Source organism: Choloepus didactylus, chromosome 16, assembly GCF_015220235.1.
Source record: "Choloepus didactylus isolate mChoDid1 chromosome 16, mChoDid1.pri, whole genome shotgun sequence".
In the NCBI taxonomy this organism is placed as follows: domain Eukaryota; kingdom Metazoa; phylum Chordata; class Mammalia; order Pilosa; family Megalonychidae; genus Choloepus; species Choloepus didactylus.
The window spans coordinates 6,008,556-6,032,607 of NC_051322.1; the positions used below are offsets into that span (position 1 = coordinate 6,008,556).

Below are 24,052 nucleotides of genomic sequence, written 5' to 3' on the forward strand. Positions count from 1 at the left end.
GCTCCCTGAACTGCTCCGCCGGGCGGACTGAACACCCGACACTACGACCGAAAAACGGGAACTCGAAACCGATTTATTAAAGCCCAAAACGAGTTCCCTCTTTCTTCCTTGGCTGGCTGGCGGCCCTTTGTGAAGTCTAAGTTTTGGTCAATCAGCTCTTGTCGGAAGTCACTTGGAGATGAAACAGGAAGTCCCACCCATCCCCGAGAGAAGGAAAACGGAAAGTTGGAGGCGTCAGTCTAAGGAAAGAGAGACGTGCGTCCGGTTGAGGGGCGGGCGGTGTCAGATCTGGGGGACCGCCTGGGATTTCCAGAGGGATCCTGGAGCCAGTTCCTCCCGGGCAGATCCCGCCTCCTTCCTACCCGCATCCCTCTTCGCCTAGCTCCGCCCCCTCGCCCGCCCTGCCGGGAGTCCTCGGGGCCCGCGCCCGAAATGTTGAGGACCCGGGCCGGGGAGGGCTAGGATCCCGGCGGGTGGGGACGCGGACGGGCCTGGGCCTGGGCCTGGGCCCGGCGGTCCTCCCTCGGCTGCCCTTTGCCCGCCTTTAGCCAGCTGGAAGTGCTGGTCGCTGCGTAGACCCTGGTTTGAAGGAATGAGAGGCGCGTGCTCATCGCCAGAGTGGGAGAAAACCGCTAGAAAGACTTCCAAATGAGATCCAAGGAGTCGGAGGCCGTAGGAATGAACCCACGAGTTCAATTCCGATACTAAAGAGGCAAAGACCTGGATGTGGGTTGTTTTCCAGTTTTGCACGGATTCATGAGACAATAAAAGCTGAAAATGCTTTGCCTGTTCAAAACGTTTCCTCGTAACGGCACAGTATAAGGGATTGTTGAAAGAAAACGAGGCACGGTTCCAAAATACAGTGGTTGTAGCCATCCCCCTCCCACCTCTCTGATACAAGTCCATCCGTGAACCTCAAGTTTAGAACCCTTTCTTTAGTAAGGAAACCTGCTTAGGCAAATAAATCACAACTTGATAAGTGCTAGGACAAAGATGGAGGGTGATTTCCTACTTGAGATTGTGAAGATGTGCTTCGCCAAGGAGTTTGACTTTATCTCAGGTATAGGGAAACAGACTGCAGTGCCGTGTTACAGCATCAGATTCGTGTTTAGAAAGATAATTCGAAGTCAATGGAATAGAAAGAATGACCTGAAGATAGGCTTCTAAATCAAATCAGTTACAGCTCAATTCCACTTAAGTCAGATACAATCAGGTGCTAATTTCCTTATATGTTTTAATACTTAAATGGTTTTATTGAGAACTTTTCATAGGCCTTACCTAGTTGAATTTTCATTGTACGTTATAGGCATGCCATCCACTGTTGGAAATTGCGATTTACAAGAGTCAACTGTGCCAAGATCACACAGCTAGTAAGTGGAACTGAACTCAAACTCCAGAATCCATGTTCTTTATGCTATCCTGCTGACTCAGTTTAGTAATAGTTAACAGTTCTAGAGAAAGATGTGGAAAAGTTTCCTCACAATAGGTGGCCAGCCTGGCAATGTTATTTTTACTCCATTGATCCAACATTTATTCGGTGCCAGGTACAAAGATTATAAAACTAGATTATCTCTTCGAAGAGTTCACTTGAAATTTACTTAAAATTTATGTGAAAATTTAATAATACTTATTAATATAATCTTAATATCTATTTTGACAATGTCATTCTTGTATGATAAACAAGGTGATAAACTTCTTGACAATAAGAATTTTCTTAAGGATTAGGCATGCTGTTGGACTTTGATCTCACTACCTTTCTCACCTTGGGGATTTAGTTAGCATATTGTTTGTCAAAATCTGGGTTTATTTTTCAGTTTGGTCATCCATTAATTATGTTGAGACAGGAACTTTGAAACATAGTTCTCACCTTGGGGATTTAATTAGCATATTGTTTGTCAAAATCTGGGTTTGTTTTTCAGTTTGATCATCTGTTAGTTACGTTGAGACAGGAACTTTGAATCTAATGTGACCTTAACGAAGTCAGTTTAACCTTTTTCCTCATGTAAAAGGAGTCACTTAGGGAAAATATCCCTTCTCAAACTCTATAAAAATCATATGCAGTGTCCAATATTACTCTCTTTAAAGGACTTTGTTCCATTCAATAATATTAATAATGGTGAGACCTATGATTTATTGAGCACCTATATGGATCATGCAGCACTCTGGAAAAACTCAAGAAAATAGGGAAAAAATGATTGTGTTTTCCTGTGTCTCATTAGAAAGAAAAAATATATAGATCTTGCCTTTAAGATCACATGGTCCTGTTTTGTTATAGTCTTTATGGGCAAGAAATAAGAGGATGATAAATTAGGTACATGCTGACAGGTTTTCAAGTCTGGCATGCAAAATACAAAAAATTCCATACATAACATTTCAAATTGTGCCTTTTTCATTAACCTATTTTTAAATAAACTTTATATGGAAGCCAAAATAATCACTCTTTGAATCACTGTTGTGATCTACTTTCTTATAAGTACATCCATCAGAAATTATCTCTAATTTTATCTGAAACAAAAATAGCTAACTTACCACAAATCCCCACCCTTCTGAAGAAATGGATTATAATCCTTTAATTCACTTTACCTTGAACCCTTAGGCGCATTAAGGACATCTCCATTATGAATGACCATAATCGAACTCATCTGTAACATTCTTAAACCTTTAACAATAGGGCTACAAGGCCTGAGCATCTCTTCCAGCCCTATTGGACCCTGTGCCTCCCATATGATATACTCAATATAGTATAGAGTTGAGAAGATAGGACAGTTTGTACCACCCAGTACTATTTTACTCAGAATAGCCTATTTACTCCGCAATTTGAATGACATTGTAAATCTGACTGATTATAGAATTTCACCCTATCATCAGGATACATCTAAAACATAGCATAGGTTAATTTTTTGCATGTATATATCACACACTGAAAACTTTGGTAGCAAAATCTTGATAATTATTTAATCGGGATGATGAGTATATTTGGGGACTCATTGAACTGGCCTCTGCTTTCTGCTTGTATGGCATTCATAAAAACATTCTCTAAAATTTTTTTTCTGTGAAATATCAACATGGAACATGCAAATCTTATTCAAATTTATATGGCTACTAGAAAAAAGAAATTTTTTCCTCAGAAAGAGTATTGATGGAGCTTTGGGGGGGGGGGGTTTCTTAAGTAAAAGCCTTTCTACATTGGGTTTAATTTTCAAAATCATTAAGATATTTTTTATTAAACTTCCCTTGCAATAAAGTTTTACCTCAAGGCTCTTTAGGATCAAAAGGCAGCAGCAAGATTCCTAAGGCCTGGAGCTTCTTTTAAAATTACTCATTTGTCCCCACACCTTTATATAACCACAGAACAAAAATTTTAACTTTCAAAGTTGATAAAAAGCAACAGTGATCAGACCCTTCTCTGACTAGTCTAGCACTGTGGAAGGATGGAGCCCCAGCGATGGGAGGCCAAGCACCTTTTCTAGGCTGAGATGCAGACCAGCCAACAAGAGGGCACTTTTGCGGACATCCCTTGGGTTCATCAGGTGGCTTGCTCGAAGGTACATCCTTACCATTGGTTGGCTAGAGTGGATGGGCCCTCTACCAGGTTTGGGGCTCCTATTCCTACCATTTTTCTATGAAGTGGACCCACTGTCTTCAAACTCTGGTCTCTATACATTGACTCACGGTTCTTAATATTATAGACAAATTTTCTCTAAGAGCTGTTTATCTTGACACCTTTAGCTCATCTCTTCCCTTGGAGCGTCTTCTTAGAGTGTTCCAAGAAATGATTATTTTTTCAGACTACTACAAATAACTTTCTCCTCTAGTTTTTACTTGTTGTAATCTACCTTCATAAACAGTTCTGCATCCCTCCTGAACCATAGTTGGGGCCATTGTCAAGGGTTGGGGGACACCATTGATTTGAGGATTGGCCCCAAAATCCCTTTCTGCCACAGATAAAAAGATCTAGATCACAGATCTATCTTTGCCTCAAACTAACTGTGCTGGTTTGAATGTATTATGTTCCCCAGAAAAAGCCATAATCTTTGATGCAATCTTGTGGGGCAGATATTTTAGTGTTGATTAGACTGGAATTCTTTGAGTGTTTCCATGGAGATGTGCCCCATCCAACTGTAGGCGATAACTCTGATGAGAGAATTTCCATGGAGGTGTAGCCCCACCCATTCAGCATGGGCCTTGATTACTGGAGCAGTATATAAGCTCAGACAGGAGGAGCCAGGTTGCTACAGCCAAGAGGGACACTTTGAAGAAAGCACAGAAGCTGCAGATGAGAGACATTTTGAAGATGGCCGTTGGAAGCAGACTCTTGCTCCAGAGAAGCTTAGAGAGGACAAATACCCCAAGTGCAATTAAGAGTGACATTTTTGAGGAACTGCAGACTAGAGAGGAGCATCCTGGGAGAAAGCCATTTTGAAACCAGAAGTTTGGAGCAGACGCCAGCCACATGCCTTCCCAGCTAACAGAGGTTTTCCGGACACTACTGACCATCCTCTAGTGAAGGTACCCAATTGCTGATGTGTTACCTTGGACACTTTATGGCCTTAAGACTGTACCTGTGTAACCAAATAAACTAATAATCCATCTCTGGTGTTGTGTATTCCAGTAGCATTAACAAACTAGATCACTAACCTAAAGAAAATTGGACAATTCTGAAATTCAGATATTCGCAATTCAAGTCTGTGAATTTATCAGTAAATATTCAGTGTGCGGATTTTCTCGTGCCCTCTCCCCTGTTCAACGTTTCCTTCTCAGCAGCAGCCCTGCCCGTCAGCAATTCCAGCAAGAGAGAGGTAGCCAGTGTGGGTTCATTAGTTACCTTTGTGGCAGAGGAACCTAATGGAAGTTTCAGGAAAGATGATAACAGCTGCACGTAATTGCTGGAGGAGATGGTTTAAGCCATTTTAATTATAATTTATCAAAAATAAGACTTTTATCCCCAGAAATTAAAATGCACTTAAGAATTATGAAGAACTTGAATTTCTTAATACAAATCAATACCATGTTATGCTCTTCATGTTTAGCTTTAAATTGCTGGCCTGTATCAGAAGTAAATATACTGTAAAAATGTTATTACTGTTTAATGAGCAGAGGGCCAATTCAGCTTTCAGTTATTGATGCTACAGTCTGTCCAATGGCCCAGTGTTCCTCATTTCCAATTGACAGCTTCCACTGGTCTGATGGAAGGCTAACTTTCCGATTCTAAGGGTGAAATTCGAAGCAAGTTGTTTTTTTCTGAGCGAGTAATCCTTGACACAGAACACATAGCTGCTAGTGAAGGCACCGAGCCCTCAGAGGCCTCGAGAGCAGCTAGGTCAGCCCCATTCTGAGCCGGCCCACCTTGGCACTGCTCTCTCATACTAGCCAAAAAAGTTCATTTTATTGTTTGTATCACTTAGAGTCAGGTTTTCTTTTGCTTACACCATAAAGCAGCCTAAGCAACACCAGAGTATTATTACCAAATCTACCACCAAGGTCATCTTAGAAAGCTGCAAAGGAAAACTGAGAGCACAGGTTTTCAGACTTCCCAAGTAAAAAAATCACAGGTGAGAAAATAAAGCAATGTATATACTTACATCTTTTTTTTTTTTTTTAGGTATATGTGTTTCCCGCCCCCCAACTGGATAATGGACAGTGTACTGGTTTGTATATATTGTGTCCCCTAGAAAAGGCCATGTTCTTTGATGCAATCTTTTGGAGGCAGACATATGTGTTAGTGGTGACTAGATTGTAAGTCTTTGATTGGATGTTTCCATGGAGATGCAACCCACCCAACTGTAGGTGATAACTCTGATTGGATAATTTCCATGGAGGTGTGGCCCGGCCCTTTCAGCTTGGGCCTTGATTAGTTTACTAGAGCACTATATAAGTTCAGACAGAAGGAGTGAGCTTGCTACAGCCAAGAGGGACACTTTGAAGAATGCACAGAAGCTGAGAGAGTAGCTGCAGATAAGAGACAGTTTGAAGACGGCTGTTGAAAGCAGACTCTTTGCTCCGGAGAAGCTAAGAGAAGACAAACACCCCGAGAGCAACTGACAGTGACATTTTGAAGAGGAGCTGAGGCCTAGAGAGAAATGTCCTGGGAGAAAGCCATTTTATAACCAGAACCCTGGAGCAGTCACCAGCCATGTGCCTTCCCAGCTAACAGAGATTTTCCAGACACCATTGGCCATCCTCTAGTGAAGGTACCCAATTGTTGATGACTTACCTTGGACACTGTATGGCCTTAAGACTGTAACTGTGTAACCAAATAAACCCCCTTTATAAAAGCCAATCCATTTCTGGTGTTTTGCATCCCAGAAGCATTAATAAACTAGAACAGATAGTAAATACTTTTACAATAGTAGGTTGAAAAATTAGAGACTGTTCAAAATCTATCAATTGTTCAATAAAAGCCAGGTGCTCTGCTACAAACCTTATATACATTATCCCACTTCATTCTTATAACCACCCTAAATAAAGGTATTGTTTCCATTTTACAGGTAAGAAAAATGAGGCTCAAAGTAGTAGAGGCATGCTCTCTGGTTCTGGGTCACCCTGGTAGCCATTTCCCTGTGTCAGAAGTCCTGAACTTACTCTCCCACATGTGCTACCTTCCTGTTCTGACCCCATGGCCTGAGAGGGACTCCGGGGGGAGGGAGAGGTCAGCTAGACAGGGTGCTTGGCTAAAGGGAGACCCTCACTTACTTTCCCATTACCCTGACATGGTTTTCTACGAGTCAGTGCTAACAGTACCATTGGTGTAAAAAAAAAAAAAAAAAATTTTGAAAACTGTACAAAGTTATGCAAATTAAAAGTGTATCACTGCTTGGAATATATGATATGTGAATATATCTCAGTGAAACCTGCAGGAAAAAAAACTATCACGGCTTTGAAAGGATGATGAAATATAAGAGTTTAATAAAATAATTGTAAAGATAACATGCATACACAGAGCATGAGGCTTTTAGCTGCAGAAAATAGAAATATAGAAGGTATATAGAGACAGATATATAGCCTCCACTGGTTTAATCAATTTAAAAATTTATTGGCTCACAAAATTTAGAGTCCAGAGGTCAGGGAGGCTTCAGGATTGATTAATTCAGTAGCTGAATATTGGTATCAAGTTCTCAGATTTTTTAAATCTCTCTTCTTTACAATCCTCAGTGTCAGAGTCATCTTCAGGCTGGTAGCAAGATGGCTAGTGACTCCAGGCATCGCATCTGGACAGAAAAAGTCTGGAGGAAGCAAAGAGATCTCTTTTTCCTATGATTTTCTCTTAAGAGAGCAGACATGCCCTCACCTCTCCAAGCCAGTCTAGGCTCCCATGCCCATCCTGGCCAAGCCCTGGAAGCAGGAACAGGATTGCCTCCAAACCACTCAAGTCCACCTGGATTTGGGGATCATGTCAACTTTCCCTGAGGCACTTGGCCAAGTGAGGTAGGGCTGGAAAAATGAACAAAAGAAGAACTAGGAATTAAGGAGGGAAATGGACACTGGGGAAAATGCCAATCACTTAAGTTATCTCAACAGAATATGATTGATTCCGTCTTTATAAATCCAATTACCTAATATTAATATAGTCAACCCATGAGGTAAAAGAAGTGCAGGGACCATGTGATACCCGGCATTCTCCATGGAGACTTGAAATGTGATAGTACCAACCAAGGGAGCTTCATGGCCTCCGTCCTCACAGTCGGAGATTCCCCTGGGAGTTCCCATCTTCCAATCACTGGACACCTCCTGGCAAGAGACCTCAGCTAATGAATGAGGAAAATCCCATCTTGGAACAGTGTTACGTGTACCTCAGCATCACAAATGAACTTATTTCTAATTATTCCTCTTTAAGACAGGGTGACTTGTAGAATATTTCTCTCCTATTTATGAATAGAGAGATTGTTAACAGAAAATAAAATTAATGAAAATAGGTAATAGCACATATTAAGAGCCTACTATGCACTAGGCGTTGTGCAAAGCGATGTACCTATGTTGCCATTATATCATCAACAAACCTACAATAGAGAAGTTCCCTACCTTACAGCCAAGGAAACTAAGGGTCAGAGAGAATACATACGTTGGTCAAGAATACTCAACAGGAAAAATCTGGAGTTTGGATTTGAACTGGCATCCATTTCACACACTGGTACCATCACACCAGTGGTTTCCAAACTCTGCTGCATGTTAGAACCACCTCAGGAACTTTAAAAAATCCTGATGCCCAGGTAGTACCCTGTTCTAGTTTGCTAATGCTGCCAGGATGCAAAACACCAAATATGGACTGGCTTTTATAAAGGGGATTTATTTGATTACACAGTCTTAAGGCCATAAAGTGTCCAAGGTAACACATCAGCAATTGGGTACCTTCACTTGAGGATGGCCAATGGTGTCTGGAAAACCTCTGTTAGTTGGGAAGGCACCTGGCTGGCGTCTGCTCCAAAGTTCTGGTTTCAAAATGGTTTTCTCCCAGGACATTCCTCTCTAGGCTGCAATTCCTCAAAAATGTCACTCTAAGTTGCTCTTGGGATGTTTTGTCCTCCCTTAGCTTCTCTGGAGCTAGAGTCTGCTTTCAACGGCCATCTTCAAACTGTCTCTCATCTGCAGCTACTCTCTTAGCTTCTGTGCATTCTTCCAAGTGTCTCTCTTGGCTGTAGCTCCTCTTCAAAATGTCACTCTCAGTTGATCTTCAAAATGTCACTCACAGCTGCACTGAGTTCCTTCTGTTTGTCAGCTCATTTATATGGCTCCAGTGACTTAATTTAGACCCACCCTGAATGGGTAGGATAATACCTCCATGGAAATTATCCAATCAGAGTCATCGCCCACAGTTGGGTGGAGCGCATTCCATGGAAACAACCTAATCCAAATGTTCCAACTTAATCCCCACTAATATGTCTGTCCCCACAAGATTGCATCAAAAAACACGGCTTTTTCTGGGGAACATAATATATACAAACCGGTACATACCCCAAAGCAATTAACTAAGGAAGTTGAGAGAAGGGGCAGAAAGCCGGGAGCCAGGCATCAGTATTTTTTAGTTTCTCCCAGATGATTCCAATGCACAGGAAAATTTGGGAACCACTGCGCTATATTATATTGTCTCTTCACGGAGGAATTTAAGCCAGAATCTTCTCTTCCAAGAGCAGTAACAAGGAATAATATCTTCTAGTGAATACCCTCATTTCCAAACTCAAGAGCTCTGCACTAGGTGAATTAATTTAGAATTTCCCTTTCACAGTTCTCTTACCTATTCCATGCTACAACACTTGCAGGAGGCCCAGGCTAACGTTAGGACTATCTCAGGAGGATTTTTGAATTTGTAATGATATGTTTCCCCTATTTTGAAAACACCACATGAGAAGAAGTGTTGCTGACAGGGCGGCGCAGGAATGAGACACAGACACAAAGTTAAGAATTAAGGGAGCAGGGGGCCCACTGCATCTCGTGCCAAGTGGACAATAATGCACCTTTGCTCCAGTTATTTATTTCAGAAGATCAGGGAGTATATGCTAAATGTCCTCAGGCTCGGAAGAGCCCACCAGATACCTATGTTTACATCCTGTTGCATATCAGAAGGAACAATCTAGGTTTAGGACAATGGTAAATGTTGTCGTCATAGTCACAAGACACATATCTTTACAGGGTGGGCCTGCACGGCGTTCCATGCAGGCCTGAGGCTTAGCGTTCCAAGCCACAACCCTAGATACACCTCAGGCAACATGGAAGACTCGGTTTCCCACATGTCCCCCTTTTTGTTTCTTCAATGCGGATAGGATGGACCGAGCAGCTTCTTTTTGCTTTAGGTTTGAGAGGGTTTTTCTCGTGCATCTGAGGACTAAACAAAGACAAAGCAAAATTATTAAAATAACCCATATAAGGGGATTTAATCGTTCAAGGCCTTTAGTGATGCCTTGCATAATTTCAGTTATGCCTTGCATAGTTTCAGTGAGTTCGTACTCACCTTTTTGCCTGTTTTGCCTCTATAGGCTTGCCCCGTGCTTTAAAAACTGATAATGGCCCAGCCTATACATCTGCAAAATTTGCTACTTTTACTACAACTTGGGGCATTCGTCATACCACTGGTATTCCATATAATCCCCAAGGACAAGCTATTGTTGAGCGTGCCCATCATACTTTAAAAACTATGTTAACAAAACAAAAAGGGGGAGATGATGGAACTCCCCATGAATGATTATCAAAAGCTTTATTTACTTTAAATTTTCTAAATTTTTATGAAAAACTGGGTGGCACTGCCACAGAACAACATTTTCCAGCTGAAAAGACAACACTGAAACATTATTTCCAGAAAACACCTCCTATATGGTGGAAGGACATGCTAACTAATGAATGGACAATGGGTACTTTATTAACACGGGGAAGAGGTTATGCTTGTGTTTCCCCAGGTGATGGATGGGCACCACTTTGGATACCAGCCCAACGACTGAAGCCATACCATGAACCTAGCAAAGAAAGGAAAATTCCTGTGGGACGTCGAGCCACCAGTGATGCAGTGCCAGGGTCTGACACTGAAGACAACAGTGATCAGGCCAACACCCCAAACTAGGGAAGCCCGACATCCAACTTGGGGTCAGATAAAAAAGCTGTGTCAGGATGCAGAAAAACAAGTCCAGCAAACCATGCTGCCAGTAACAGGTCCTAACCTGACTGCAGCAATGTTGGCTCTTATCACTGTTGCTGTATCTCCAGCATGTGCTCATTCAGGAAATTACACTTATTGGGCTTAATTCTCTCTATGCTCAGGCTAAATATCCTATTGTTTGGCACAGTGTTGGCTGGTCTCCACCTAGACCTACTTTAAATCATTCTTATGTTCAATATACACTTTGGAGGCTTCCTTTAGTTTACATAATATTTATTTCACAAAAATAGATACTTTTGGAATACAAGCCTGTGTCAGAGACCCCTATGTGTTCTGGATAGGAAACTTAACTATTAACACTACTACCAAAGAAATTACTTGTCTGGCCAATTGGAGTTGCTCATTATATACTTGTTTAAATAACACCATAAATTCTAGCAACATCACTGCTGTAGTTCTTAGACGATGAAAGGATCTATGGCTCCCTGTTTCACAGCATAGACCTTGGGAGTCATCACCTGATATGCATATGTTACTACAAATTTTAGAAAAGGTATGTAAAAGAACAAAAAGATTTCTTGGATTATTAATAGCTTTTATTATAGGTATAATAGCCATTGCTACAACTGCTGCTGTTGCAGGAACAGCCTTACATCAATCTATTCATACCACTGAATTTGTCCAAAAATGGCACAAGAATGCAAGAAAGTCTTGGGGTAAGCAATTACAAATTGACAAGGAAGTTATTGCTCACCTTGTAGACCTAGAAAATGCTGTTCTCCTTCTAGGAGAAGAAGTTGAGAATCTATGGTATCACTTTAAGCTAAAATGTGACTGGACTACATCCATGTTTTGTGTGACCCCTCATGAATATAATCACACACTTTTTAATTGGAGTAAAGTCAAAAAACATTTACTTGGACACTATAATAATCTTACATTGGATATTCTAAAACTGCAGGTTCTCTTACTGAAACTGAAACTATGCAAGGCATTGCTAAAGGCCTTGAACGATTAAATCCCTTTATATGGGTTATTTTAATAATTTTGCTTTGTCTTTGTTTAGTCCTCAGATGCACGAGAAAAACCCTCTCAAACCTAAAGCAAAAAGAAGCTGCTCTGTCCATCCTGTCTGCATTGAAGAAACAAAAAGGGGGACATGTGAGAAACCGAGTCTTCCATGTTGCCTGAGGTGTATCTAGGGTGGTGGCTTGGAACGCTAAGCCTCAGGCCTGCATGGAACGCCGTGCAGGCCCGCCCTATAAAGATATGTGTCTTGTGACTACGACAATGACGACGGCAACATTTACCATTGTCCTAAACCTAGATTGTTCCTTCTGATATGCAACAGGATGTAAACATAGGTATCTGGTGGGCTCTCCCGAGCCTGAGGACATTTAGCATATACTCCCTGATCTTCTGAAATAAATAACTGGAGCAAAGGTGCATTATCATCCACTTGGCACGAGATGCAGTGGGCCCCCTGCTCCCTTAATTCTTAACTTTGTGTCTGTGTCTCATTCCTGTGCCACCCTGTCAGCAACAAAGAATAGATTTAATATCCTTACAAGCTAATCAGTCATACTCTGAAACTGGATTTTAGAATTAATTTCTAATTGGACTTAACTTCTGACCTCACCTCTCTTTGCTTTGTCATTTTTCAGTTTTAAATAGTTTCAGACTTACAATAAAATTGGAAACTCCTGTATATCTTCCTCCCAGATTCTATAATTGTCAGCATTTTACCATATTTGCTTTATTGTTTTATGCATTTTTTTCTGAACCACTTAAAAGTACATTGCAAACATGATACAATTTCACCAGTCAATACATCAGTCTTTCCCAAGATTGTGAATATTCTGTTATATAACCATAATATATTGAGCATAATAAGGAAGTTCAGACAATAGCATTATCTAACCCTCAAAACTTATTCAAATTTTTGCACTTATTTTTTAAATTTTTTCTTTTTTTACATAATTTAAAGATAATTTAAAGAATTTCCAAAAGGGATAAAAACCATTAGCAATAACAAAGTTATAGATGAAAACAGAGAAAACAAATAGTAAAATTGTAGAGCCCAGTCCATCTATACTAATAATTACATGAAATGTTAATGGCTAAACAAGCCACTTAAAAGTAAGAGATTTCCGGAATGGATTTAAAAAGAAGTCTTGGTCATATGCCATCTACAAGAGCAGTGTTTAAATAAGAAGGGTCTTTCCGTGCCCTCTGACCACTCTTGTTCCTGATGAGCAGTCGGAGGGGCTTCTGTATCTTGTTCCCCTTTATGTTCTCCTCGGTATAATTTGTCATTTTTCTCTGGCTCCTTTCAAGAATTTCTCTTTCTTTTTGGCTTTCAGCAGTTTGACTATAATGTGCTGAGGCATTATTTTCTCCATATTTATCTTGCTTGAGATTTTCTGAGCTTCTTAAATCTATAAATGTATATCTTTCACTAAGTTTGAAAAATGTGGGGCCATTATTTCTTCAAATATTTTTCTTCTTATTCCCTTTTACTGCTGGACTTCAATTAAATGTATATCACATCTTTTGATGTTATGTCATAACTCACTGAGGCTCCTTCTATTTTTCCCTCATTCTTTGTTCTCTATTACTTTCAGATTGGATAGTTTCTATGGTTCTATCTTCTAAATGCTATGATTCTTTCTTCTGTCATCTCCAGTCTTCTGTTAAACCCATACAAGAATTTTTTTTTTTAATTTTTTAAGCTCTAAAATTTCTATTTGGTTTGTTCTTTCTTATAATTTCTATTTATCTTCAGAGGTTTCCTATTTGTTTATTATGGGCATATTTTCTTTTATATCTTTGAGAGTAATTATAATAGCTGCTTTGAAATTTTGTCTGCTCATTCCAACCTCTGGATCATCTTGGGGTTAATCTCAATTGATTTTCTCTTTTCTCTCATCTATGAGTTATGTTTCCTTATTTCTTAAATGTCTAATAATTTTGCATTGTATCCTAGACATCAGAACAATATGATGTAGAAATTCTAGATTCTGTTCTGTTCTGTTCTTCTGAATAGTGTGGGTTTTTGCTGTTGTTGTTTAGCAGGCAGTTATTCTGGCTGTATTCATACTCCATACTTTGTCTTTCCTGTCATGAGTAGCACTGAAATCTCATTCGGTTCTTTTAGTCTTAGCTGGGAGGCTTGAATCTGCATTGTAGAAGTCAGCCGGAGATTTAGGCAGAGTTTATCTGCAGAATTTGGTGCTTCCCTTCTGTGGCACTCTCCTTTCCAGAGTCCCATACACACTCTTCACATCTGTAGTAGCCCTGAACTCTCCTTTTTGGTTCTGCAAGTGGGGTTTTAAAAAAAGTTTAGATGGTGTTCCGGTTTGCTAATACTGCCATTTGCAAAACACCAAAGATGGATTGGCTTTTAAAAAGGGGGTTTATTTGGTTACACAGTTACAGTCTTAAGGCCATGAAGTGTCCAAGGTAAGGCATCAACAATAGGGTACCTTCACTGGAGAAAGGCCAATGGTATCCGGAAAACCTCTGTTAGCTGGGAAGGCACGTGGCTGACATCTGCTTGCTCCCAGTTTGTGTTTCAAAATGGCGGTCTCCAAAATGTCTCTGTGTCAGCTTCTCGGGGCAAACTGGGCTAGTATCTCCAAAGCATCAGCAAAACTCTGCTTTCAACGGCTGTCTTCAAAATGTCTCTGTAAGTTGCGGCAGCAAGCTCCATCTGTCTGAGTTCTTATATACGGCTCTAGAAAACTAATCAAGGCCCATGCTGAATGGGAAGGGCCACACCTCCATGGAAATTATCTAATCAGGGTTATCACCTACAGTTGGGTGGGTCACATCTCCATGGAAACAACCTAATCCAAAGGTTCCAACTTAACCAACACTAATACATGTCCCCCCACAAGATTGCATCAAAGAACATGGCTTTTTCTGGGGGACATCATATATGCAAACCGGTACAGATGGCCTCTCTTATTGGTTTATAATTATTTAAAATATAAAAGGAAGCATTGGTCATTTTTGGTGACAGTTTTGATGAATGATTTACTTTAACAGTGTCATTTGAAGTTATAATTTCCTTTAAATTAACATTTTTTGTCAGCACATTCAAATGCCTATCTATAATAACAGTAAGAATATGCTATGAACACTTACCCACCCACACCAGAATTTTAAATCTAAGCTCTTTTTGAATGCTGTTTTGGCGAATTTCATTGTGGGCGGCAGGATGATTTAAAACTTTATATTTTCTATTATAGTCAAAGGCATAATTTCCATGACATCTTTTTCCATTCTGAATAAGGCATTACGCTAGAACAATGTTTTTAAATAAAATTTTCCCACATAATTTTTTTCTCTTCAATTCTATCCAAAACTAAAATAGCTTAGAAGCATTTATTTACTTATCATAGTTGTTAAAAAATTATAGTGATTACATCTACCATCCCTTCAGTTCCACATCATGCTGGAAAAAAAGAATGCATCGTTTTGCTTAGAAAGTCTGCTATATTCCTGCCTTTGTACTTCATCAACCGACTGAGCCTTTGGAGAGCTGAACAAAGCATAGAATGTACCCAGCCCAGCCTCTGCCTCCAGAAACTTCTTCCTAAAGAAGAAAGTTCTTTTCAGTGTAGTAAAGAGGAAGCTTGTCTTCATTACTTTTTAAGTGCTCTACAATATAGAATGTAAATGTTACAGAATCAGTTAGTGGAAGAATAGAAGGCGTATGTGCAATTATTTGGCCTTAGCTGAAATTTTACCATTTGTTATGAAAGGCAGTGGTATTACAGATAGACAACATAATTGTGCTAGACTGAATTACAGAAACAAAAATCACAGAGATAAAAATTTTATTTTGTCTCAAAACCTCAAATTGTGATTTAATTTGTTACATTTCAATAATATTCAAACGGGCTGAAAAATAGTATTAAAAATAACATTTAGATAACACTGAATAAATTTAAAACAGAGAGTACTATTTAAATCATTTGGCCCAATCATAAAACAAAGTTTGTTTTGGGTTTTGTTTTTTAAGTGAAAAGTAACTATCAATAGAAGTGAGAAGACAGAATTTCATTCTTTTTTTCTTTTGTGAGCTTCCTTCTTTATTCCACTTCTTCTAAGGCATTGATTAATAGCAATGATTTCTAATATTTGTTGAACACATATTATAGATCAGGCACTGTGCTTAGCTCTTACAGGGAGCACCTATCTCTCAGCTCAGCTAGTTTTACCCTGCAGGTAGGGTTGCCCAATCTTCTGATTGCTCTAGAGAAATCTTTCATGTGAAATCTGCCAATTTTGAAATGTTGGCATCCAATTCATAAGTGTTTGGAATATCATGAAGTCCAAATCAAATGATGGGGAGGAGTCTGTCTACTGCTCACAGGCTGCTGGTTTGTGCCTGTCACTTAGGGCAGTTGCTGTGTAAAAACACTAGTACTGCCCGGGAGGATAACGCATCAAACCGTTGCCAGTCAATGGCACTGCAGCAGGATTTATTTTATGCACTTTGTCCCAGCGCTGGCTGGTCCCTAGAAGGCTTCAGCTAGGAGAGATGTGAAGGGAAGAACATAAAGATAGAAGTCCATGGCGTGGGTAACTGATTAATTGGAAATAGTCTCTGTCTTTATGGGACTTAGATTTAGTAGGGAAGAGAGACATGTACAAAAATTATGGAAATGCATGGCAGCCTGTATGTGGTCGTCACACGAGTGTTGAAATTTTCATTCATTTCAGCATCTAAATGTTCCCTGAGGACATACAATATGGAACTTTGGGGTTACTGTGATGAAGAAAATAGACATGATTTCTGCCCTCAAAGATTTTTACAGTCGAGCAGGGGAACCAGGCACTTTTTAAACTGTCCAAATATGAACTTCATTACAATTATAAAAAATGCCACCAGGGAACTATGGGGACTGTGATCATTATAATAGGGACATCTAAGTTACTCCGGGGGAATCAGGAAAGCCTTCCCTGGAAAACGACAACAGAACTGAGAGCTAAAGAACAGTGGAGTGTGGGTGGTGGTGGTGAAGCTCTAGCCAGACCAAGAGGGCAGATGAGAGTGTTTTGGGGAGGGGGCAGAGAACTGTAAGACTCTGAGGCACACAGGAGAGCTTGGCATGTCTGAGGAACTGGAAGGATGGGTTGTTGGGGCATAAATGGCTGGGACAGAGTGAGGCTAAGGCAGTGAGCCGAGGTCAGGCCGTAAAGAACTCGTAGCCCATGTGGTGATGCTGGCCGTCCCCTAAGGCCCTGTGGCCACCCCAGGGTTGAAGCAGGGGAGGGAGGGACACTCAGGCTGCAGGGTGGCCCCTACCTTGGAGCAGGGCTGCAGTGTAAGCGAAGAGACCAGTTTGGGGCATTTGCAATAATCCATCAAAAGTTCTAGGGGTTTAGGCTCTTAGGTTATGGGAGGTAACTGTGGAAATGGAAGGACGTGGAGTCAACTGGTCTTGAGTATGGATTGGATTTAAAAGAGACGGGACTGTTGAGGAAGATTCTAGAACCTGATACCCAGTGGCCGAAGGTCCATTCGCCGAGGGAGAGCACACAGGGAGGACAGAGGTGGGTCTCCGTTTTGGCCGAATAGAGCTTCGATACAAATAGGCAGGACTGGAGGGCCTGTTTCTCAGAGAGGCCTGGGCAGGGCGTCGTGGGCATCTGGTGACTGTGCCCAGAGTGGGGGTGTCCGCCGAGACAGGCCCACACCACGTCCCCTGTGTGTTCTTGGCTCCTGCTGCCCTCCAGGCTGCTGGGCTCAGGGACGGACTGCTGGCCAGGGCTCTCCAACTGTCCGTGCAGCCCAGTACATTGTACTCTTATTTTCCGTAAAGGCCTCTACCAAGTCCAGTTGATATTTACAACCTCTGAACGTCATCCCAATGGTTATACTTTAACCTACTAGATCTATTAACTACACCTGACACTTTGCCCTCCTCCAACACGATAATCCCCTTCTGACCTTGATGTTACAACACACCACCCATCCATTATAATGGGTGTGTTTTTTAAACTTGTGTATATATTTCTTTGCTAAAAATCCTAAAAGCAAGCTTATAAATTTCTCTCTTCCCCAATCTCTTTGCTTCCTTATAACTGGTTAATTGGTCTCCTGGCCAAGAACTGTGCAGGTTTATCTTACCCCTCTGATTGTAACCAACTTGGAAGGTGCTAGTCTTCTGGCTCATAGCAGGACCTGTGCGGCCACATGGCCTGGGGGCTGGTGGAAAATCTGGAGGGAATGCTGGACAGCTCGACAGACCCCTTGTCACCCCAGGTGGCCTAGAACCATGGGCCCCAGACCCAGGCATTGCAGGGTTGAAATCTCATGGGTTCTGCAACCTCAATAACTATGTGCTCTCCTCCCCTTAGTTCCTGGTAGCACTGGATAATTAACCAAGTCTCTGCTGGCCTCAGAGACACTCAACAGGAATGAAGATCAGCGAACATATTTTATTATTTAGCGGCTTCTTAAAACTGATGTTACATTGCTCAGAAATGGTTACCGTATATTTTATAGTAAATTTTTGTTAATTGACTAATGTGAACACTCCTTTTAAAATATAAATTGACATCATATGTCTTTTGCAGTTGTGTTCACTGTTAGTCTTTGGGAACTCTGCCAAATAGTCAGGGTCAGTCCAACAGAATCCCAAAACGTCACAAAATCCAGTGTAATTCAGTGAGCGCCAACTACTTTATGGCACAGAAGAGTAAACCCTGCCAATAGAAAACAAACACTGATACTCTCTGGCATCATAGAAGAAGTGCTGCGTAAACACAATGTAGTTAAATAACTTACTAAAAATAAAATTAATTTTTAAAAGATCTCTTCCACAATTCTAAAGGAGAACAAGAGGCGGAGAAGCAGGAGGTGACGGTAGCAGTGGCGCGCAGTCTCCTCTTCCCGAGCAGTCGTGGACTGGGATCCTGTGCACGCGCCCCCCGAGGCTGCTGCAGCCGGGGGCCACCCAGTCCCCCTTCTGTGACTAGCTTCAGGCTGAGCTGAGTAACTGGCTCCTCAGGCCACTCATTTCAGGGGTGGGGCTGCAGCAAGCTTTAGAACTGACATTTTCGAGAACCAAAAGGGAGGCAGGAAAAAGTTGAAGGCAGACATATTACGCTTGGTTTTTATTTGGAATCCTAAGAAAACGTTTTTAATAACCCCCTAAATTCTTCTCCATTCATGTGACTGAAATAATGAATTTATAAAGAGCGAACTGATTTGTTTACATACACTCAACCATAGAAAAATTACAGTTTTTTTATTTACACCATCAAATCCAATCAAGCCAAACAAGATGGTTAACTAAAATGATTAATGGATGCAGCAATAGCTGATGGCTTTAATTTTAGAATGTGCTACTGATGTCAGGGTTGATTAGTTCTCTATCTAAAACTGATGCTATTAAAAGCTATGAGCAATTTAGTTAGTCTGAGTAAAATTCCAGCAGTGTGAGAGGAATTCTGCCGGATTGACTCTGCCATGTGGCTTCCCATGGCACAGATGCAGTCGAGAGAGCAGGCCTTTGCGGGCGGGACAGGATGCAGCGGGGGCTCATTCGGGTGGCATTGAGCGAGCAAAGGGAAAGAAACGCTGCACGAGGAATTCCAGGTGGCATGAGGATATGAATACTGATCACTTCAGCTTCAGAATTTTTCAAGAAGCAGGAAAAATAAATGAGGGGGAGGCAAGAAGTTAATACAGTAGCATGCTTTAGTAACTCCTCTAAAAATAAACCCATGGGGAAATCACTGTAGTCAGTGGTGGAGATCAACATTTGTATTAATAATATAGAAGGAGCGTGTGGCGAAAGCAGGGTTCTGTAAGTTCTGGCGGTCACTGGAGGGAACGAGTATGTATCATGAACACTTCGGGACCTAGAAAGCAAACAAGTGACTTTGCCAATCGAATTACAAGGTGAGAGTCTCACTGATGGAGGAAGTGTCCCCTTGAGCATGAAGGGTAGGATGAATTTAGTCCTATCACAGCAGGATCTGGGAAGTCCCGTTCTGGCAGGACTTTAGGAAGGGGCACATGAGGGGGCATTAAAGCATTTCCCACATCGGTACTGCCGCGCCATTTCATTGTTGGTCCAAGGAGCCCAAGACATTTTACATGGGAGGGAAAACATACTTTACTGGAGAGAGAATGGTCTGAGTATTTAGATTCTGGCCCTGCCCAGGGGTGTGGGGGAAAGTTAACTGTCAGTGGTCAGCTCTGATTTGGAAGGCTGTTGTTATAATGCAGCTTTGCCATCTCTAGGAAAAAGGCAGCAAATAATTTGGATCCCTCTATGTAGTTCCACCTAACGAAAGAAAAAATAAAAATAAATTTTGTTATTCACATTCAAACAAAGGAAAAAAAATTAGTCCACTATTTCAAGAATCAGATACAAATCCAATCTAAAGTATCTAACATACTATTCTGAGATCCTAGCATGAAAGGCTCTTAGTAAGTTCAATGTGAAAACAGCATTATTACTAAGAGGAAGGTTCAGTCCTGGACTCAAATGCAAAAGGCCCACTTTCCTTGGTTACTTATCACTGACGTGGCAGGGATATCAGACTCCAATATTTTCTCGGTTCTTACTAGTCTGGGAGACCTCAGAGATTTGTAAAGTCTTCTAATAGTGTACATACCAATCATTCCCAAATACCCTTTAAAATAACAGTCTCCATTCTTCCATAAATTGAACGGGAGACCAGAGATGGGGAGAGCCTGGGGTCTGTACGTGGGGGTCTAGCCCCCGGGAGTCTGCTCACCTGTTGATCTTCTCATTCTGTGAGTGCTCGCCATCGTCAACAGCTCCCAGTGGAAGCATCATCACGCTCTTCTGAAGCGTATCCTGGAATACTTTGGCAATTGGAATGGTTGATCCATCCCGGATCATATCTGGTTCTGTTCCAAACACTGCAACACAGGAAAAGGAGGCCTGTCAATAGAATAAGGATGAGGCTACTCAAGTAATCTCTTCAAATGTAGTCTTTGCTTTTTCTTTATTTTTTCTTTCATTAAACTTAATTTTATTTACCATTCGAATTGGTTCCAAGTGTGTGTAAGCTCCTTAACACCATGCAAATTATGTCCTAAACGAGTCAGTAGAGTCAAGAGGAAAACTGTGACTACCTTCTTTAAAATTACCTACCTTTAAAAATATTTTTAATAAAATTTTAATTTTGAATTAAATTTAAAATTTCAGAAAGTTGCAAAAATTGTACAGAATTCCCTTATATCCCTTACTCCACTGTCCTCAATGTTAATATCTTATATAAACCATTGTACAATTATCAAAAATAGGAAATTAACATTGGCATAATATTATTAACTCAACTCCAGGCCTTTTTTGAAATTTTCCACCAATGCTCTTTTTCTATTCCAAGTACAAGAACAAGAACGTGAGAGGAGAGGACCCTCCGAGAGGGGAGCCCCCTCAGTGCTGGTCTGACGTAGCCAGCACGGAGCAGGGGTGGATTTCCACAAGAACCTGCAAGAAAAACACAGGCCTCCAAGGATAGAGCGCCGTCTCAGGAGAATCAGGGCTCATTCCTGAAGAGAAATGTCACGTACCTCACCTCTACCTTTTGGTTGGGTTTTAGGGATCAGTAAATGTTTTTGTTGTTGATGTTGTTGTTGTCTGTATCTGTGTTCTGTGCCTAAGGATTTCAGCCCTGCAGGGTGTGGCAGTCATTGCAAGGTAGACGAGCAACGCCTTCAAATACATTTGTTTTTCTTAAATGGATGCATTGTACCAGTGCCATTGGCTTGTTGCAAGGATTGCATAAAATAAAACAGAGAGCACTAAGCACTGGGTATAATATATAGTAAACCCTCAGTAAGTGCTATCACTGTTATCATCCTGTATCCAATTATATCGCTTACCATTTGCACTATAAATATTTGTTCACATGGCAGTCTGCCTTAGCGGAACGACACTAAGGCAGAAATGACGTAGGTTGTTGGTTTGTTTGGATTTTTTTTTCATGTTTATGTTCCCAAGATCAAGCACAGTGAGTGCCTGGCATATAATAGGGGCTCAATAATTATTTGTGGAATGATGACGAGAAAAAGAAGGAAAGAGGGAAGGAAGGGAGGGAAAAAAGAAGAAATGAAACTTGGAAAACCTAATAGATTATTTGGAAGAATAATGACTATTGAAAACTATTTGGAAACCTGAACAGGGTATAACACAAGTCCCAAAATAAAACTATGTTTAATTGGTCAATATTGGACATCATTTTAGTCTCTACTTTTTTACATAAACAAGACCACCTGTTTGATAGATTCATCATACACATCCAGTATTTGAAATACTTATTTAAGTTCTTAAAGCTCTGTTTATCTTCTAGCTTCACCTTATCTTTCTGTACAAATGGGACAAATGACAATCTACCTCTATTCCTCTTAGAAGCACATGGAATTAAAATACACACCACTGAAGAAATTCCAAATAAAGCCAGGCTGTCTTCCCTACCTCTGGAGAAGCACTGGGGGCACTGTGAAAAGACCACTGGTTTTAGAGTCGTGTAGACTGGAATTGGATTCCTTGTGTGTTTTGCAATTTCATGCAGTGAGCTCATCTCTAGAAGCTCATCGGTGGAATGTCACAGGGAAGGGTTTTGTATTCACATCAGCCAGGCACTCCAGCAGGGGGCTGGGGATGAATGGACCACACACACAGTAAAACTAAAGACCCAAACCCCAAAAGGAGGGTGCGGCCATGGTCAAAAATTCTAAGGGGAGTTTGGGTTCACCCAAAGCCCAAGCAAAGACATCTAAGCTTACACACACACACACACACACACACACTCCCCAGGGAGCACAGCTCTTTGGGTGCCTTGCCTTTATGTACTGGGTTTCATTTTCAACTCCCTGCTTCACGCTGGCCCGAGGCCACTGAAACTTAAGATTTTGTTACAGGAAAGAGCAAATCCCCAGAGGGCAGTGCAGGGTCAGCCTGATTTTAGTTTTCTCTTCCTTTTTGGCCACAGAGGATTTCCTGTACCTTCATGCAAATTCAGTTGCACTCTTAAAGGGGTGTTTTTATATGCTGGCCACCATTTCCATGAGTTTTGCAGCAGAAAGGTTTGGTGGTTTTCTAGCCTATCATTTTGCCCAAAATTCACATCTCCAGGCTTGAACTTGAACCCTGGCTTTGCCCCTTGCTACCTGGGTACCCTTCTGCAAATGACTTCATCTCTTCATCTGTACGATGGGGAAGCTCTTAGGAGTGTCACATGAGGTGATGCAAATGAAGTGCCCTGCGCGTAGCTGGCACTCAGAATAGAGCTTATGTAAAAAGGACAGTCAATGGTTATGTTTAACAAGCACCTGCCGTATCTGCTGTCCCACTGGGCACCAGCCGCTGGTCCCACTACAAACTGGAATATCAAAATATCTTAAGATCAAACCTGTTTTGATTGCTCTTTTTGCCGCTATATACTGGTGATCTGTGATATCTGCAATCCATGGATGTATTCCCAGAGTCATAGAAACAGTCATCTGGTTGGAACTATTTCTCTTGGAGAATATTCCTTCAAGATGCTGCTTCACCTGGAAGGTAACATATTGCAACAGTGAGAGAAAATGCCGATACTCTCTCATATAATGAAACACAGTAGTCTTTCCTCAAGAAACGACAGAAATCCCATCCTGACAAATTCAAGCATTGTGGATTTTACCCTGGTTCTGCCAGAGGGAATTACCTAATGCGGGCACCATCTTCATCACTAAAGGCAGAAAGTTCTGGGCTTCACCGAGAGAAGTGGGGGACACTTGATTGTATCTACCTTTTATCCCTATACCCTACAATCCCCAATCCTGCCCTTACTCCACTTTTTTTTTTGCCATTTGTATATCTTTTTTTATATTCAATTTTATTGAGACATATTCACATACCATACAATCATCCAAAATGTACAATCAATTGTTCACAGTACCATCATAGAGTTGTGCATTTATCACCCCAATCTATTTTTTTGAACATTTTCCTTATACCAGAAAAAGTGAAAATAAGAATAAAAAATAAAAGTAAAGATGAACACCCAAAACACCCCCCCCCACCCTATTTTTCATTTAGTTTTTTGTCCCCATTTGTCTACTCATCCATCCATACACTGGATAAAGGGAGTCTGATCCTTAAGGCTTTCATAATTGCACTGTCACCCCTTGTAAGCTACATTGCTATACAATCGTCTTCAAGAGTCAAGGCTACTGGGTTGCAGTTTGGTAGTTTCAGGCATTTCCGTCTAGCTGTATATTTCTATATAGTGCATAAGAGTGCCCCACCAGCGTGGCCTCTCGACTCCATTTGGAATCTCTCAGCCACTGAAACTTCATTTTGGTTCATTTCACATCCTTCTTTTGGTCAAGAAGATGTTCTCAATCCCATGGTGTCAGGTCCAGATTCATCCCTGGGAGTCATATCCCACGTTGCCTGGGAGATTTGCACCCCTGGGAGTCAGGTC

General features: G+C 41.1%; 1 protein-coding gene across 1 annotated transcript in view; it reads right to left on the reverse strand.

Moving 5' to 3' along the window:
- Window positions 1-18,700: 18,700 nt before the first annotated feature.
- The window catches only part of CNDP1 (carnosine dipeptidase 1), a 36,801-nt gene continuing 31,449 nt past the window's right edge, over window positions 18,701-24,052 (reverse strand). Inside the window, exons 10-12 of the mRNA XM_037806412.1 lie at window positions 22,997-23,138; window positions 20,351-20,498; window positions 18,701-19,893 (exon numbers count right to left, since the gene is read on the reverse strand). Coding sequence (XP_037662340.1) covers window positions 19,800-19,893; window positions 20,351-20,498; window positions 22,997-23,138 — 384 coding nt within the window. The 3' untranslated portion in view covers window positions 18,701-19,799. The remainder of the gene's footprint in view (window positions 19,894-20,350; window positions 20,499-22,996; window positions 23,139-24,052) is intronic.